The sequence below is a fragment of the Haliotis rubra genome, unplaced genomic scaffold (genome assembly GCF_003918875.1).
Source record: "Haliotis rubra isolate DU_JTF1 unplaced genomic scaffold, ASM391887v1 Scf8, whole genome shotgun sequence".
NCBI classification, from domain to species: Eukaryota; Metazoa; Mollusca; class Gastropoda; order Lepetellida; family Haliotidae; genus Haliotis; species Haliotis rubra.
The window spans coordinates 4,510,920-4,528,590 of NW_025767523.1; the positions used below are offsets into that span (position 1 = coordinate 4,510,920).

Here is a 17,671-nt window from a genome sequence, read left to right on the forward strand (position 1 = left end):
ATGTAATGTCATTTAATTGTACAGTTATTATAATATACTTGAGAAATACTTGAATTACTGAGGGTGAACTGTGGGCAATGTAATGGACATACATGTACATTGTAATAGAATGAAATTATCATGAATATGAACAAATCTTTCATCGAATAAAACATGAGAGTATATTGAAATACTTTACATTCCCAATGTTGGCTTCCGGGTTAGAATTGATCTTCAACTACCTGTGCGTGTCATAGGCGACCAATAGTAGCTGGTCAGGCTCGCTGACTTGATGGACAAATGCCACCATATCCTAATTGTGTAGATTGATGCTCATGAGGTCAATCACTGGATTGTCCACTGCTGTCATAACCTGGGATATTGCTGAGTGAGCTGTTAAACAATAAGCAAAGAAATCCTTGATATATAATAGTTTATTTCATAGTTGTTACAGTTCATGTGCAGGTACGCGTGTATGCCCCACCATTTTCACTTTTGTTTTAACAAAGAGTTTTTTTTACAAGAACGTGTACACTTTCATGCGTAATTTCAAACAGAACTGTAGATTCACAACAGTCTTCACAGTCAGTTTACTGCTCTTCTCAGTAGTGTTGGGAATTGGTTAAAATCTCATAATTGATGATTGGTTCATTACTACCGATCAATCATCAAAAATAATTGGTTAGCATCATTTATGAAATTTGTTAATGCACATTAAAATAAGGGAAAAAACCATGTAGTTCTTTTGGGGTTTTTTGGCAAAATTTCATATCTTTAAAGGATGACTAGTATGTTAGGAACATAAATTTCCTGGAATCTTTAAGATAAATTCAATCATGACTTGAAACGAGCTTGTAGTGCTTACGAATATAACAGACAAAACCAACCATGTGAAAAATATTGTTAATGAAAACAAGTGTTCCAGAATTGTTTGTGTTAGATTATGAGAAATTATGATCGATTGCTTGGTGGTTTAGTCACTACGACCAATCTTCGATTATTTCAATTAATCGGAACCACTACTTCTCAGTTCCGTACAATGTCCTGCAACATGTCTTCCAGCCAAGAAGAAGAAGGCCCTGAACAACATCAGCCTGTTAGCCAGTGCCACACTGTCCAAGGCTTCCTTCCTGGTCAGCGTTCTTTGTGAAGGGCTCGACTGCCACCATCTGGCCTTCCAAGTTGGGATGTTTGGACTGGAGCTTGCAAGACCACCTGCATCCAGCAAGGCACTTGAGGTAATACATCAACCAGAATGCTAGTACCTTCACAGGCAGACTGGTCAGTGGGTTAGCCCAGTAGTTAAAGCATTGTCATGTCACTGATTCCATTCCCGTTTGGTTCATTGTGTGAAGCCCATTATCAGTATCCCCTTCCATGATATTTCCTGTATATATGTAAGAAGAATAATCACTCTCTCATCCTTTCCCACAGAACAAAGAACTAATCATGAGAGGTTGTTGAGCTGTATACATTTTTTGGTAATTCTTTCTCAGTGCCTCTTAGGTGTCATAGTAAACACTGAATGTAACAAAATCTAAGGGACCGAGAACAATAATGATTGAACAGTAAGAGTTAGAATTGACTTCAGCAAGGCATTGTACAAAAATTGTGAACTTTTTTGGGGCTACATGAGTTACCTCTGTTGGTTGTCTCCATTAGGTGAAGCTTGCCCACCAGGAATCTGAGCTGCTGCAGATGTTGAAGAAGATCCCTCTGTGGCCGGCCGAGCTGGGTGTCCTGCGGGAAAGGGCAGAACAGCTGCGTGACGGCAAACTGCAGACAAGAGGCGACGCTCTTCTGCCGCTACACCTTGCTACTTTCATCTTTGACTCACTTTGTCTTCCAGGTGTTGTTGCAAGTAAGCATATTGATTTTAACTTTCAGCTGATTCAAAGTTTGTGGAGTGATTTCAGTAAAATGATGATCAGGTGAAGTTCACCATTATGATCAGCTCTAGTGCTGAAAGTTTGAGAGTGATGTACTTAATCATACACATGATGGAATAGAATTAACCTGCATTTGTTCCAGTTACTGTTTCATGTTTCTTAGATTATGCTGATGTTGAAACATACCCAAAAATGTTCCTTCATGGGGTATTTTACTTAATTCATAATGTTTAACTTTTTTCAGACAGAAGCTTGGCAGATGAGAAGCTTGGATTTGAGGCTGCTGTGACAGCATTAGGTGGGTGCTTTATGTTAGTGTGACAGAGGCTATGGTTATAAATGTAGTCATGGTATGCCTAAAGGGAGATAAGTGGTGTGCATAGTACCAGTTTTCTCCCTTTCTTGCAGACATTTTCTTCTTATAGGAATTACAAAGACTGGCCATCTGGGATGGATAACTGAGGTTGGGTGGGTCCTGAGTTAGCCTGGGTACCCACAGGACTACCCCTGATGTTGTACCGAGATGGCTAGTTGCAGGATATATTATTTAATATCAGTAAAACTTCATGGTTAAACTGCATGTCAATAATGTTTGCATTTTCTTCTGACCCTTATTTATTAAAATAATTTCAGTGTATTCATGGTCAGATAATTTTATACGTGTATGTAATTAGTTTTTGCTAGAACTCCAGAAAAAAGTAATCCCCATTGGACATTTTGTAACCAGCTCAGGTATCCATGTAGGGTCGGGTAGTAATTGCAGAAGATCCATCCCAGCCTTACTGCCTATGTCTTATTGTGTGTTTGTTAGTTGCCTGTTCACAATGTGTGTGTATGATTTAAGGTTTAAAAGCGAATGTGTCAGAGGCTGAGCATCCGCTGCTTTGCGAGAGCACACGGAGACAGAGGGGAGAGCTAGCCATGTCCATGTTGGTTCAGTACAAAGATGACCAGGTCAAGCTTAGTAAGGTCAGTGTCATAGTCGAAAATGGCCTATCATTTGTGTCATTTGTAACAGAGTCTACTTCTAGATACTTGCATTGTGTATTTGAACCAAAAAATGTATACATTGTTGTGAAACTTAATCATGTGTTCATGTAATTTATTCTTGAGGAACTAAACTGCCTTTTCAGTATTGAGTTAAATGTAAATAGTCATTGTTTCCGTTTTGACTTTGTTGAGACAATAGGTTTTCTGGACAGATATTATGTTGTTCAAAGTGCTGCTTTATCAGTTTTCTTCTGATGATCAATATTTAATTGTAATGTGTAAAAGCTAATGAGAAAGTGAAAGTGAAATAAGCACCAATTGCAAACATTGACTTTTACTTCTGCAGATAATGGACAAATTGCTGGACAAGGAAGTCCATCAACACTTCAAAGCTCCGAGCCTGGTGACCTACCTGTCGAGTAGCAAGACCTCATCTAGTCAGGGCCCATTACCAGGGCCTAGTCATGCTGCCGCCCAGGGTGATCTGCTGGGAGCTGTTGGAAACATCTCCGCCCACCCCAACTCAGACATGGACAATTTGTTTGTACCAGACCGAGCACCAATGATGGGAGGTGGCAACCCTGATATAGGTGGCCAGTGGCAGGATGTAAGACCTGGACCGTCAGGGGGAGCTGATGCCCTTCCCCCTCAACACCCCTCCCACTCTGGCAGTGGGATGATCACAGGAGGGGCCAGGCCCAAAACTTACACTCACAGATATAATATGAACAGGTTGGTATTGTCACAGATATATCATTAACACGTCAGTACACTCACTGATATGACATCAACAGTTAGTTACACTCTTGGAAATGACAGATCAGTATACTCACATGTATAACATCAACAGGTCAGTATATTCACATGTATAACATCAACAGGTCATTACATTCACATATAAAACATCAACAGGCCATTACACTCACATGTATAACATCAACAGGTCATTATACTCATATATATATCATCAACAGGTCATTACACTCACATATAAAGCATCAACAGGTCATTACACTCACATATAAAGCATCAACAGGTCATTACACTCACATATAAAACATCAACAGGTCATTACACTCACATATAAAACATCAACAGGTCATTACACTCACATATATAACATCAACAGGTCATTACACTCACATATAGAACAACGTGTCAGTACATGGGCAGATACACATCAACTGGCCAGTACACTCGCATATACAACATGACTGTGTCAGCTCTAAGAAGGGACCATTTGTTGTAAGGGACCGTTCATAATTTATGACTAGGGGGGGTGATGATGATGTTTATGGAGAAGCATGTACAATGTTAATCTCTCTCCCCCCCATAAATTAAATGTACAAAATAAGTGACCCCCCTGCATGTCATGTACAAAATCAATGACCCCCTTCCCCCTTCTCATAGTTTCTAAGCAAAATCAATTAACACCCCCAGTACATGTTTACAAAATTGATGACCCCCCAACTCCCCAGAACAAAATGGGTGACCCCCCTTAAAATCATCATCACCCCCCTATCCATAAATTATGAACGGTCCCTAAATACAGCATTGTGCAAAGGGCTGTTTAATTGCCTTGTAGGAGTTCACAAAAACATTTTGCTTTTTCGACTTCTTAACAAAGTTTTCAGTTTTCTAAACACCCATGGACCTTTGTTAAGGCAATCAGAGTATTATTTCTTGGATGTGATTTCAAGAATCACCAGCTTACAAATATGACAACCCTGGTCTACAAGACACTATTTGATGGTGATGTGGAGGGTGCAAATAGTATACAGACTGTTGTGTTCCAGTGGCAAGGACACTGACAGCTCTGCCCTGGAGGAAGAGGGAGATGACATCAAGGCTCTGGAAGCCAAGATCAGGTGTCTGGGTATGAAGAAGAAGCCTTCCCAAGGTCAGTAGACAAGCAGTGAAAGTATGAGTGTAGTTTGTGCCACAGTCAGCAAAGTTTCAGCTAAGGCAGTCTGTTAACACAGTCAAACACTGTTTTGTCCAAGTTGAGGGGATTTACAAATATACATTGAGTTATCTGAGTTTTGACTCGTAAAGGTGTGACTAGGTAAGACTTTGCATGGACCAAGTTTTACTTCAAGACAAGTACACTCATCAATGTTTGACTGGACTCATGTTTGGGCCAGCAAATAATAATATCTCAAGCAACATACTATAATGTTAGCTACGATTGCATGCAGTAAGCTAAGTCAACAAGCCAGACCACCTCATCCATTTTAACAATTACTACAACAATAAATAGAGTGCTGGTGTTTATCCAAGACCACATTAGGTTGGAAAATCTTCTTAATACTCACTAGGGAATCGGTTATGATATCCTGATCTTAAGTTTGAAAACGTAGTTGATGATTTGTGAGTTATTGACCATTAAAGGGAATAGACACATTTGGCATATAGGACAGGTGATCTTCTGTGGTTATAGTCCAAAGTTACCCTTTCTGTCAGTTTGATATTCCATGTTTCCCAGTTGTCAAAGGCACAACAGTTCACCAAGCAGAATTGCCCCCAAGGCATGCCAGAAACTTATCAATATTTGCCTAGTTATGTTCTAAGTTTGTCAATATCATAGATGTGCTTATGGATTTTATCACCCGTGAAGATCTGGGTTAGAACTGATTTTCTTCTCGCTGACTTGGGTGACACATGTCATCATACCCAGTTACGTAGATCGATGCTCATGCTGTTGATCACTGGATTGTCTGGTCCAGGCTCGTTTATTTACAGAATACCGCCATATGGCTGGAACATTGCTGAGTGTGGCGTAAAACTAAACTCACTCACTCAATCATTATGGATTTTATCACAGTGGTGAACATCTAAGACTTGCATCACTGTTAGGGCATTCTCACACACCAACTAACGTGTTGTCATGTAACAGAAATACTGTCCAAAGAGGCGTTAAACCCCACGTTCACTCACTGTATGAGATTGAGACATCAGAGATGTAGGAACTGTACTCTGTGTGTTGCAGGTATGGCCAGTATTGACAGCAGTGCACCGGAAACAACATCAAGCGACAACTCCCCAACCCTGGTGCGACGCAACTTCGGCAAACACCAGGGTCCCGGCAGCGACTGCGGCAGCAGTGGGGACAGCAGCGACTCCCTTGGCTCCAGCAGCTCTGGGGACAAGGGCGCTCGAGGCCTGCAAAGAGACAACGAAAGGTGCGCTACTTATCTTGCTGATCATGGGGGCCGATGGCAATTTATAACCAAGAACTAGTTTCTGAATTTCATGTCAAATTTTATGGATTTGTCTTTGGTTTTTGTTATATTCATGTGATCTCAACATGAAGTAGACCATCCAACTTGTACCAGAGCTTGTGTCTATCATCCAGCCTGTCATTCCACCTCAAGAGTGATCACTCAAGAATAATAAATAGCCAAATTGGTCAATGTTAGGTAGGGTAAAATGTCACATTGGCATTCAGATGGTTTCCAAATCCTGAATACTGAATAATTTTCATACTTGCAAAGCACAGTATGTCACTAACGAGATCACATGAGACCATAAGTTTTTCTGAATGGTGACTGAAACCATTATTAAAGAACTTTATACAATTCGGTTTGACAATCTGTTTTCATAATCAGTCTGATGTGTTGATTTTAATGACACATGACTGGATTCTTGACAAATATCAATGTACTTAAACCCAATTTAGATTGTGTTTAGTCATCTATTTTGAAGTCCTATATTTGTCAAATGCTTTCTTCCATAAATGGTTGTGAAAAGTCTTTTGAACTGAACATGTGCAACACTTACACTTGTAACCAAACAGGGCAGTGGGGTTGTCTAGTGGTTAAAGCGTTGGCTCATCACACCGAAGACCCGGGTTCAAATCCCCACATGGGTACAATGAGTGAAGCCCATTTCTGGTGTCCCCTGCCGTGATATTGCTGGAATATTGCTAAAAGCGGCGTAAAACCAAACTCAGTCAGTGTGATCAAACAGGGTCAATTGTAGAATGCCTATCAATATATAAGATTCAGCACAGTATGCCCCTGACAGACAAGGACTTGTCAACATCTTCGATGTATTTCCAGTCCGCCCAGTCCATACATCAACAGGATCCTGCCCTCACAGCTCATGATGGACTCGAGAAGCTCAACTCCAAACATCAAGGGAATTAGGTAACTTAACATTGAGTGTTTGATGATATTCTCACTTAAAATAATTCTGGAATGTGTGTTTATGGTTGTTGTAATTCTGAGATTTCCACATTTTTTTTAAGAAAGCAGATATATTGTTGTCTAAATTCAAGAAAATGGTTGGTACATGTAAATGAGTGGTCCTCCAGAATCCACTCCAGTATGCAAACCCAATTTAGATCTTTAATCGCAAGAGATGCCCATTGGGTCATTATCCCAGTCTGCTGTAGATGATTGGTCAGAAAAGCCGGTAAAGGGGACCATTTGTGACCTGCGGCTCCCAAAATGAAGAAACACCCTGATCTACACCACATGTTAGCATCACAGTGTATGTAATCTGTTCTAGGTACAAGGGAAAGAACCGCATCATGCCAACAGTGCCCAACCAGCCTAGCTGAAGCTTCTGCCCACTTCATGTTTGAGCTTGCTAAGACTGTGTTGATGAAGGCAGGAGGTAACAGCTCAACGTCACTCTTCACACAGCCTTCTAACAGCAACAACCAGCATGGCCCTCACAGGAACCTGCATCTATGTGCGTTCCAGATAGGCTTGTATGCCCTTGGACTCAGCAACTGCGTAGCGCCCAACTGGCTGTCTAGAACTTACTCCTCCCACGTGTCATGGATCACAGGTACGTATGTTTTAGGCTTGGCAAATGTTTCTGAGCTGCAAGACCTTCATACTGCTATTATTTTGGTGTAAAATATTCACTGGTTGTCATGCATAGGTGCAAGCATACCAATCTGTCATAGTTTAGCATTCTTATAGACATGTTTTCATCTAGTCTGGACTATATTATTAAAACCAAAAGTAAAAGCAAACTGTTCATTAAAAAGTAATGTTTCCACTTTTAAGAAAGAGTGAATATGAGATTCACTGGTATGGTTATTCACCTGATAAGGTAAGTAAGCAGCTTCTCCTGCACAAAATAGGTTTTGTTTTACAAATTTAGTGTCACTGACATATTCAAAGAAATATCAATGCAGTTAATAGTATCTTAATGCTGAGCTTCCAAGTTTTGGACGACAGACTTTCAGTATTTGTCAATGCAGCATTGTGTCATTTAATTCATGTGATAGAAATGGAATGAAATAATTAATTAGCATTAACATTGCTCATTGTACTGTTGTAGGTCAAGCCATGGAAATTGGCAGTGCAGCAATCAGGATACTGATCGACACATGGGAGGGTCATTTGACTCCTCCAGAGGTGGCCTCCCTCGCAGACAGAGCAGCAAGAGGGCGTGACCCCAACATGGCAAAAACTGCAGCAGAGCTTGCTTTGTCCTGCTTGCCACATGCTCACCCTCAACCCTACAGAGGTGCAGCGAGCCTTGTTCCAGTGCAAAGAGCAGAGTCAGGAGATGCTGGAGAAGGCATGTCTGGCTGTGGAGACTGCAGCAGAGGGAGGGGGAGTCTTCCCCGAGGTGCTCTTTGATGTGGCCAGACACTGGCATGAACTATCTGAGGAGGCTGCACAAAAGACATCATCTGAAGCTGTGGATGTCTGTGCCAACGCTGCCAGGGCAGTGCGAGTGGAGCCCGAAAATCAGGCTCCTGTGGCTGTTCCTGTTGTTGCTGCTCCTGTCCAGCCGGTGGCTAACAACCCTGACAGGAATAGCCCCTCAGCCCACCCAGTCCTTCCCTACAACCACAACCCACCCCAGAGCCAAGCTAACGCTACAGCTAGTCCTCAGCTCCTGACTCATAGCAGCAATCCTGTGGCACACCAGGCCGTTGTACTAAGCCCCTATGCTATTCCACAGACTGGTCCTCACCATGCACAGCTACCTCAAGCATATGTACAACACTATAATAACTGTTATGTTCAACAAGTGCCTGCTGCTGCCTTCAGCCACTACTCACAGCCACACTTAGTACACCCTCAAAGTATCCATCCAGCCTACGTGACCCAGTACTACCAAAACCAGGCTCCATACGGCAACATCCAGAACCTGTCTGGACACTCCCAAGTGTATCACACATCTGCCACCCACATCCGACCAATCACCCCAGCGGTTCCCATCTACGCTGGAGCTAACTGCCAAGTGGCAACAGTCCAAAACATCTCCAACCCCATCTCCAGTCACATTCACGGACTCCACCAGCTGGAGCCAGCCACCAGCACAGCCTCCACTGGGACAATCGGTCAGATCGCGGTCGCCAGTCCCCAGCCAGCCGCCCAGCCCCCTGTACACAATCAGGAGCAGCTCAAGTACCTGATGGCAGCCTTCAGGGTGGGCATGTCGGCTATGGAGACACTTGCTCGTCGTGTCCACGACGACCGCCCTCAGACAAAGTATGCTCGGGAACCCACCCTATGGGGAGGATGTGAAATGGCTCCTGGCTATAGGCATCAAACTAGGTGAGTTCACAGTCATTATTTAATGATATTGGCCTTGTTATGTTTGGCGCATTGAGGTTAAAGAGTGAGACCATGAACCACTTATGATTTCCAACATGGCCATGACACTGATATTTCTCACAGTTGTGTTGCTACAACATTGTCCAGGCTTAAAACCACTTACTTGATAATTGAACAGAGATCCAGATCCACATGGAAACATAACATGCTGTCCTATATTGAGGCAATATTAGGACGTGTAATTAATTAAATCATTTTTCACTTCCTGATGTCAGTGAGTGAGTTAGTTTTATGCTGCACTCAGCAGTTTTCCCGCTATATGCCGGAAGTCTGTAAATCATTGAGTCTGGAACAGACAATCCAGTGATCAACAGCATGAGCATCGGCCTACGTAGTTAGGATACAATGACATGTCATCCCGTTAGTCTCTTCTTGTGACAAACATGAGTTACTGAAGATCAATTCTAACCCAGATCTTCACAGGTCTCCTGATGTCAGTAATTTACATACTTTATTGCAGAACATATTGATTATCAGCACATATTACTTGTATACAGTAATTCCATGCAGTTCCCATAATGTAGATGTGTTTGTATTTGCAGGAACATCAACTCTCCAGCAATTCTGTGCCAGTGCAGTGAATGCTGTAGTAAGCCCCTTCGTCCTGTATGACCTAGCATCCGAGGCAGCCCGCTTCCTGGCCAGGAACAACCAAGCCCATGTGCCTAGTCAGCTTAGATCCAACATCCTCAACTCCATGTTCCAGAAGTGTCTGCAGATGTCAGTACCTACTCCTATCTACTTACATCTAGAAACATTGTTTCAAGTATCTCGATAAACTGTAAACCAAAGATTTGATCCTTCATTTTAAAATTGTCACTATTTCTCTCTGTTCTTTCAAGATTTCTGGATAGTCATAGGATGTGTGTTTTGTTTATAAAATGTTGATGTTTGCCATGTTATCAGGGTCTTTTTATCTATAGAGATGATGGTGAGCATGTAAAAATAGCTGAGATTTCAAATAATGTCATCAATTTGACTAGATCTTCAAATTGGTTTGGTTGTTTTTTACCTGTTCTGATTTTCTCCAATGTTGCTGATGGCCTAATTCCTGAGTCTCTTAATTCACAGTGCAGAGTAATGTCCCTTGGCTATGCCAAAAACTTCTTTTCACCATTAACATGATCCTTAATTTGTCAGCCTTTAACTCTTGGATTTAACCAAGGTGGCTGGGTGGGTTAGATAGCTGATTAGGTGTCTGAACTCTGACGTTTTGAAGCCCGGAGGGTACTCAACCTAACAAAAGTGCTGGTAAAGTACTTTACCAAGAATGTGTAATCCCAAACATAACATGGTTACATTTGACCACTTTCGAAATGGCATTGTGTATTCCTACCTATGTTCTGTATCAATTGAGAGGAGATTCCAGGTGAAAATAGTTTGCCAGAGGTGACTTGAAGGATCAGGTGGTCTGGCTTGATGACTTAACTGGCATTGCTCATAAAATCAGTCGATGGTTTATCTAGTCCTGACTCAAATATAGAGGCCACTCTAGTACAGCTGGAATTTTGCTGAGTGTTTGTTCCACATTCGTGGACATGCTGTGATGTGATGTTCTATTACTCCATCTAGTACCACCCAAAACTTCGGCCAGGATACATGTCCAGTCTTTTTAATGGTCTTTACCTTGTTTTGAGTAGTTCCTGACGTGCCTTATTTAATTGCAGGTTCATACAGTGTGCCCATCAGAGAATTCATCACATCACATACGCTGACTACGACGACTTCGTCAGCACAATCTGCAGCGCCCGTAACGCATTCTTCATGGCCCCTGGTGGTGTCGTGCAGTTTAATGAACTTCTACAAAGCCTGCGACGCTCAAAATCGTGTCGAAAAGACCTATGGCAGAAGATCATGGGAGGTCTAGCTACAGGCAGTGTTTGACGACAGGTTTTAGGTCCTTAGTCAATTGTAGTTCAGATATTGTGTTCAGATGTTGGATGATAATGACTTATATTTGTAGCAAAAATGAAGTCCTGTTATTTTTTGTCTATGAAAATGAAAAAAAAATACATAAAAAATTTACCAACAAACTGCCAGGATTTTTGTGTGTGTTGAGATGTGAATGCACACTTTGTGAGGCACTTCTTGGAAGTGTATATATACATGTATTACGAATAGTAATTGTTAGAATTTTAACGTACTTAAAACATTGTACCTGTTCTGCATGTTATTTTAGATTGTGAGAAAGTAATTTAAAGAGTATTTTTGAAAAATGCTTAATAAGCTGTTAAGTTGTTGAGCTTTTTCAGCATTCACCTGTATTTCCTCATCTTATTTCCCTTCCTTTTTTCGTCATGTATTTAAACTTCATATTTATATACCCTTGTTAATCATATTTTATACATTCATTAGTTTGATTTCATTGATCTTTAGATATTATTGGTTATGTTTTCTTTGCATCTGTTGAATGTTGATTCCTTATTTTGCCATATCTTACAATTTCTACAGAACAATTTCATATTCTGTTGTTGTATTTACAGCTTTATTATGGTATTTTGAATAAAGCATTATTTTACATATCCAAAGATTGGTCACTTAATTTTGAAACAAGGAAATTAGATTTTCAGCTTTATTCACTGATTTCAGACTGCGTAAAATTTCAATTGACATGTAGTTATAGACACAGGGTTTGTTCATATTATCTCACAGTATTCGTCATAGGATTCAGGTTGTGTCACATCATACCACTCAATGTGAAATTGTTTTGTTGACTTCTGTATACAGAGACAAAGACTATTCTACGTTTATTTTATTACCCATTGGGGTTCTTGTTCTACAAAATACTGTTTATCAATGCCATCACCAAATATATACATAGAAACGAATCATGTCAGTGAAACTGAAGTTATTATTTCTCATCACAAACCCATCACTCGTTCACAGGGAACAATTACCCTGTTCACTCTTCTAAGAAACCAGCTAATGGCTAAATGTTAATAATGTTTAAGTGAACTGTGTTTCTTCGAAAGGAAAATATTTACATTCTGTGAAATGGGATTGAGATGCGCCACACAGATTATATAAGCCATAGTGTATCACTAAATCTTTCTTCACATTCCATTTAGATTGCATCTCTTTAAACCGCTATTCCATGCATACAATTTACAGAGGCATCATTTCCAACACTTCAAACGGAACTAAAATAATAAGTATAATATTCTGATATTGTTTCAGTTCAATTCCAGACAACTATTTCTCATCTTTGGGGAGAAGTGAAACATTGATAGGTGTCAGTCCAAGTTAATTATGACTAAATATTTGATATGCAAAGTAATACTTTAAATCCTATGCAAAAGAATTCAAAACAACAGGTTCATTTGCCCAAACACATTATAATCTACTATTCAGATTTCATGATTCATCCGTTGTCTGAATGTCTATGCAAAAAATCATGTTGAGGTATCGCATATACAAATTTTAAATACTGCAGCGTTGTGAAAATAGCATAGAGCTTGCTACACATTGCAGAATTAATTTATTTTTGTACGCTGTCAACCATTAGTGACTTGTTTATTTGTAACATTTGAATCCACATATAGATCTTTTAGCAGTTCTAGGACATGTTGTGTTATTTCTGAGACATTTCAATTCAAAATCAACGTTTGTGCATCCTAAGCGATGTTACTTGGGTAGTATGAATATGATTTTTTGTAGTGATATTTCAATAAATCAAATATACATGTGCTTATGTAGTGGAAACGTTCAAATGTTTAAGGATACTGATCAGACCTTGTTATTTGAATCGCCAATATGAAGTTGCTCAATTTCTTTAATTTCTGCACAGGTAGATTAATGAGTAATAATATTGAGATAAATAATGGTTTAGTTGAACGATCATGTGACCTATGTAATGAGTGACAGATTTAGAGTGTGTCCATTCTATACCTCAAAAGTAGAAATGTGTTGGATGGGAGATTCCTGTAACAAATGTTTCATGAGATATTGTTTTCACTTATCCCATGTTTGGCAAAGTATGACTTGTTAGGATCGCCTAGCATATAGAAAGATTTCCTTACTGTATCAGGCTTGCAACAGGAGAACAGTTGGAGATGCTTGTCTGAGATAAAAATGGTAATTTATTTCTAAAAAGATAAGAAAATGAACATATGTTGTCCACATTTGGCAATCAAAATGTCATGCATTCTATCTACCATTAGTGTATAGCATAATTTCAGCTGTGAAGGATTCCACCAGGATATTAATGCTCAGGATATATTTAAACATGCAGCTAAAGGTTTCTCAGATTGAATAATTGGATTAAACTTGACTGTTTCATTTGAGTAACTGTTCTCGAAAGGAATGGTTGTTAAGCTACAAGGGCGCTGAAATCCAGATAGACAGCCTCTACAGCCCTGTTTGCAGGTTTAAGCTTATGGAAGACTTTAGCATTCATTTATTGCAAGTGGTGAAAGTAGGCTCCAAGCACCTGTCGCTTCCTTAGTGATCTTCCATTGACACAACAGGGTCTTGAATAACTTCTTAGGCTTCCATGAACCTCAGTCAGGAATAAGAAGAGCTCACTCAGAGGGTATTCTCGAAGACCAGGGGATGAACTGTGTCAAATACTTGTTATAAGGAGTCTTAAAAACGTGTTAGAGTTTATTTTGAAAAGTTGACTTCGGGGAAGATTTGTTGATGCCCATTTTGTACTGTGTGCTTGTAAGTTGTTTATGAGGACTGTTCTCTTGCTTCCTCATCTATTTAGGTGGCTATGTTGTCGTTAGTTCCATCAATTGCAGCAAGATCATAAATGCCATTCTGATGTTTTCTGTTGAAAATCATACATTAGAATGTTCAAAGTTGATTTTGAAATTCAAGTAGACTTTAAATTGTAACAAGGATTGTTAATTTAAAGGTCACTTATTTGCCATGAAGAAATTATGATTATTCTTCAGGTATCAGGAGTAAAACATTGAAGCTTTCATGTAAACTGTGCAGTTTTCATGGTTAGGAAGATGCAATTTGATGTAAACGAAGTGTATTAATATCATCTGAAACTAAGAACACAAGGAACTGTACCATTTTTAATATGAAAGCAAAGAAAAAAGTTTCAGTTGTAAGAGTTACTTCAAATCAGTGACCATTTCAGCAATATTTCATTGATTGTTTTCATAACTCTCATTTGTCACCATTTGATGTTTTATGTCATTTCTGAATGAATGTTAATCTTTGTCAAATTAAATACAAGAATGAGTGCAATAATAATAATGACTTCATTTCAATTGTCATACTCATTTTCCAAATTACCAGTTGATCATTTTTATAAGTAGATGCTGATATATTTTCTTGGTTTATTTATTCCTCGGAATTGCTCATTTATTTATGTGTGCAGTCTTGTTGCAATGTTGAGAACATGACACATGGATTGACAGTTCGGCAGGTTCTCAAGTTATGCTGTTAAAACTATTTTCAAAAGTGATGAAATTCAAGACCTCAACAAAAAACATGGTCTTATCAAGATAAATATTTTATATCAAAATTCAAACATAAGGTCCAAGATGCATTTTAGCTTTGAAAAAAAAGATTTTTATGGAATTATTTTTGTCAGTCAGATACAAGCAATCTGATGCCTCCAAGAAATGTGGCATTACATTGCATGCTCGTTTGTCCAGTGTATTATATCTCAAGACAATTTTCACAAATACCCTCAACTCATTCCCCATTGTAGGTTTGTTTTGAGCTGAACAACAATAGCATGATGCTTAAAATGGTCATTCAGTCGAATTACTCGAATGAGTTAAGTCAGAGAGAAAAGCAGTTGTTACTGATACATCACTTCCGAAATAAAGCTGTAGTGGTGACTGGGTCCAGGGTATATATTCTAGGAGAGAGATTTCAAGGGAGATAATACACTGTATAAAATAATCTTGGATGCTACCTTGCAGCCCATGTGCCATTAAGATGCCAGTCCAATGTTCCATTTTGAACTATTTTTTGAGAATTAGTTGATCTCTTTAACTCATGCCTCCATGATTAGAATGTCTGCGAATCATTGCAGTTATGTCATGAACCTGTTAAGTATGTGAAATGTGTTACTTCTTTGTCGAATGTTGATAAATCACATCACTTTAAGAACTATTAATTCAACTTTATTCAATCCGCTCATTGTTTATAAATTTTCATGGCCGCCTATTCATGGTGCAAATTTTCAATGTCACTTGTATAAAGATGTTCATGATATAAGCTAATACTATTCTGCAGCGCTGCTTCTTTTACATTAAATTATCATTCAGTAACTTCTTTAAAACGTAACTGTTCCTTTGTTTGAAGGATGTGGCTTTTGTCAATGTTGCCTCCATTCTTTGGATCAGAATATATAGATTCAGAATGTGATTGACTATCATCACAGGTAACAGCCCCTCTTCAGGAATCATACTGTAGAAAACTACCATTTGGGGAAAAAATGTTTGCACTGAACTTCCAGGATACCAGAAAATTCTTGAACCATTCACCTTCGAGGCATTGCCCACCCTAATTTTGTACCTTCCATTCTGTACCATCACTGAGCTGGGAAACAGTGTAAGAACAGTCACTGCTTGCTTTGTTTGATTTCTGCTTTAGACAGTATTAAATACGTTCCTGTCAATTAATTTATTGGTTAAATATGCTGTTTCTATCAGCCTTGTACTGTTTGTGTCTGTGAATTTGGTGATGATAACTTTGTTTCAATAAAGAACTTTGTCCAACAACCTCAGAGAGTGTTTCTGTCTTTGTTTTTGCAAAATCTGTGCAATGTTTTATACAGTTTACACTTTGATAATGCAAAGTCATATCAAGTATAATGAACAATTATGTCAAGAACTTGAAGCACAGGTTATTTCATCATTAAGGCATGAATGAATGTTGACAATACAAAATCTATAACACGTATGACACATCTACAGTGCCATCACATATCACAAACTCCCATCATTCTGCTTAATGAATTTAGGGTAGAAACAAGCACAAAAAGAATGGCATGGTAGGCCAAACCATTGCCATTACTTGATATTTATTTCTTTTGAAGTGCACTACTAACACCTATTTCAAGAGTGTTGTGAAACTGACATGTAGCTATAACCAAGGCCTTTCAATGGAACATGGAAAATGACATTTATTTGTCTAAAGTTTGGACCAGTGAAACTTCAGCTTTGCTGGAAGAATAGCAACAATAACTAATGATGACTCCCTTCTGCTGAAAAGGCCAAGGATTCTATGTCGTGGGATGCCAGGGTGGCCATCATCATGGACATTTTTCCAAAAAGCCAGACAATAAATGGAGAATAGTATGAAACATGTTTGAGCCAGTGACAGGATGGCATTATGATGATGAAAGATGGAAATATTGTGCTTACATCAGTGGCCGTATGCATATGTCGGGCGTAAATCAGTCACGGCTACATTCCAGAAGTGAACTCCTTCAGCACCTTTTTATTCTCCAGGGTTTCGTTGTACAGAACGACCTAAGCGCTAGGTCTTTCGTAAAGCTACGTTGAAGTATGGGACTTACGATCACCTTAGAGCTAAAGTTGTTTTGTACAACGGCACCCTGATCTGTCTGCACCCGACTTCATCTGTTCCTAGCCTGGGTGGCAGGGGATAATTGATATTCTCATGAACAACCAAAGGGTAGCACCTTATGCGGTTGATATGAATTATGCGGTCCATATTGACTTGTGGCCCCCGTTAGAACCTTCATTCCGCTATGCTAAAATATGGTGTATATCAATGTCTTGTAAATATTGTGAAAATAAACGAAAACAAACACATAGCCTTTATCCACGTATGATACTGAACAATCCTAAATGTTGAACAAAATATGCGAAAGATACGCAAAATATACATTATAACAGTGTATGAAATAAGGCCCGTCCGACCGCCCGAGACGGGCTAGATTTCTGACGGACGGTCTAAATTTACATCTAGCCAGCCCGATGGTCTGGTACAAGTTTTAAATGTTCCATACATCTAAGTTAATTCACCATATTTGGTCTGGTTAAATCCATTTTGGGCTGGTAACATTTTTAAGTTACCAGTCCTGATGTCTGGCTGGATTTTTGGCTTATTTCATACACTGATTAAAATGAAAATAAGCAGCAGGATAGGAAAGGATGCTTGCTCTTATTCAACCGACCTTCACCTGAAAGAAATATTGCCAAATATATACAACAATGTTGACCTGTGACAACATTAGCGATGACTGAATTTTTCAAAATGGCCGGTTAGCTGATATCAGTAAGA

At 39.3% G+C, this 17,671-nt stretch overlaps 1 protein-coding gene across 1 annotated transcript in view; it reads left to right on the forward strand.

Annotated features, from left to right (window-relative positions):
* LOC124261390 (zinc finger SWIM domain-containing protein 8 homolog) overlaps window positions 1-16,145 on the forward strand; it is a 59,248-nt gene extending 43,103 nt beyond the window's left edge. The window contains 15 exon segments of the mRNA XM_046695704.1: window positions 1,042-1,217; window positions 1,642-1,840; window positions 2,113-2,166; window positions 2,713-2,837; window positions 3,205-3,590; window positions 4,655-4,758; window positions 5,848-6,040; window positions 6,920-7,006; window positions 7,371-7,419; window positions 7,421-7,655; window positions 8,157-8,325; window positions 8,327-9,332; window positions 9,334-9,388; window positions 9,991-10,168; window positions 11,116-16,145. Of these exon segments, the coding sequence (XP_046551660.1) occupies window positions 1,042-1,217; window positions 1,642-1,840; window positions 2,113-2,166; window positions 2,713-2,837; window positions 3,205-3,590; window positions 4,655-4,758; window positions 5,848-6,040; window positions 6,920-7,006; window positions 7,371-7,419; window positions 7,421-7,655; window positions 8,157-8,325; window positions 8,327-9,332; window positions 9,334-9,388; window positions 9,991-10,168; window positions 11,116-11,332 (3,233 nt within the window). The 3' untranslated portion in view covers window positions 11,333-16,145.
* Window positions 16,146-17,671: the final 1,526 nt, after the last annotated feature.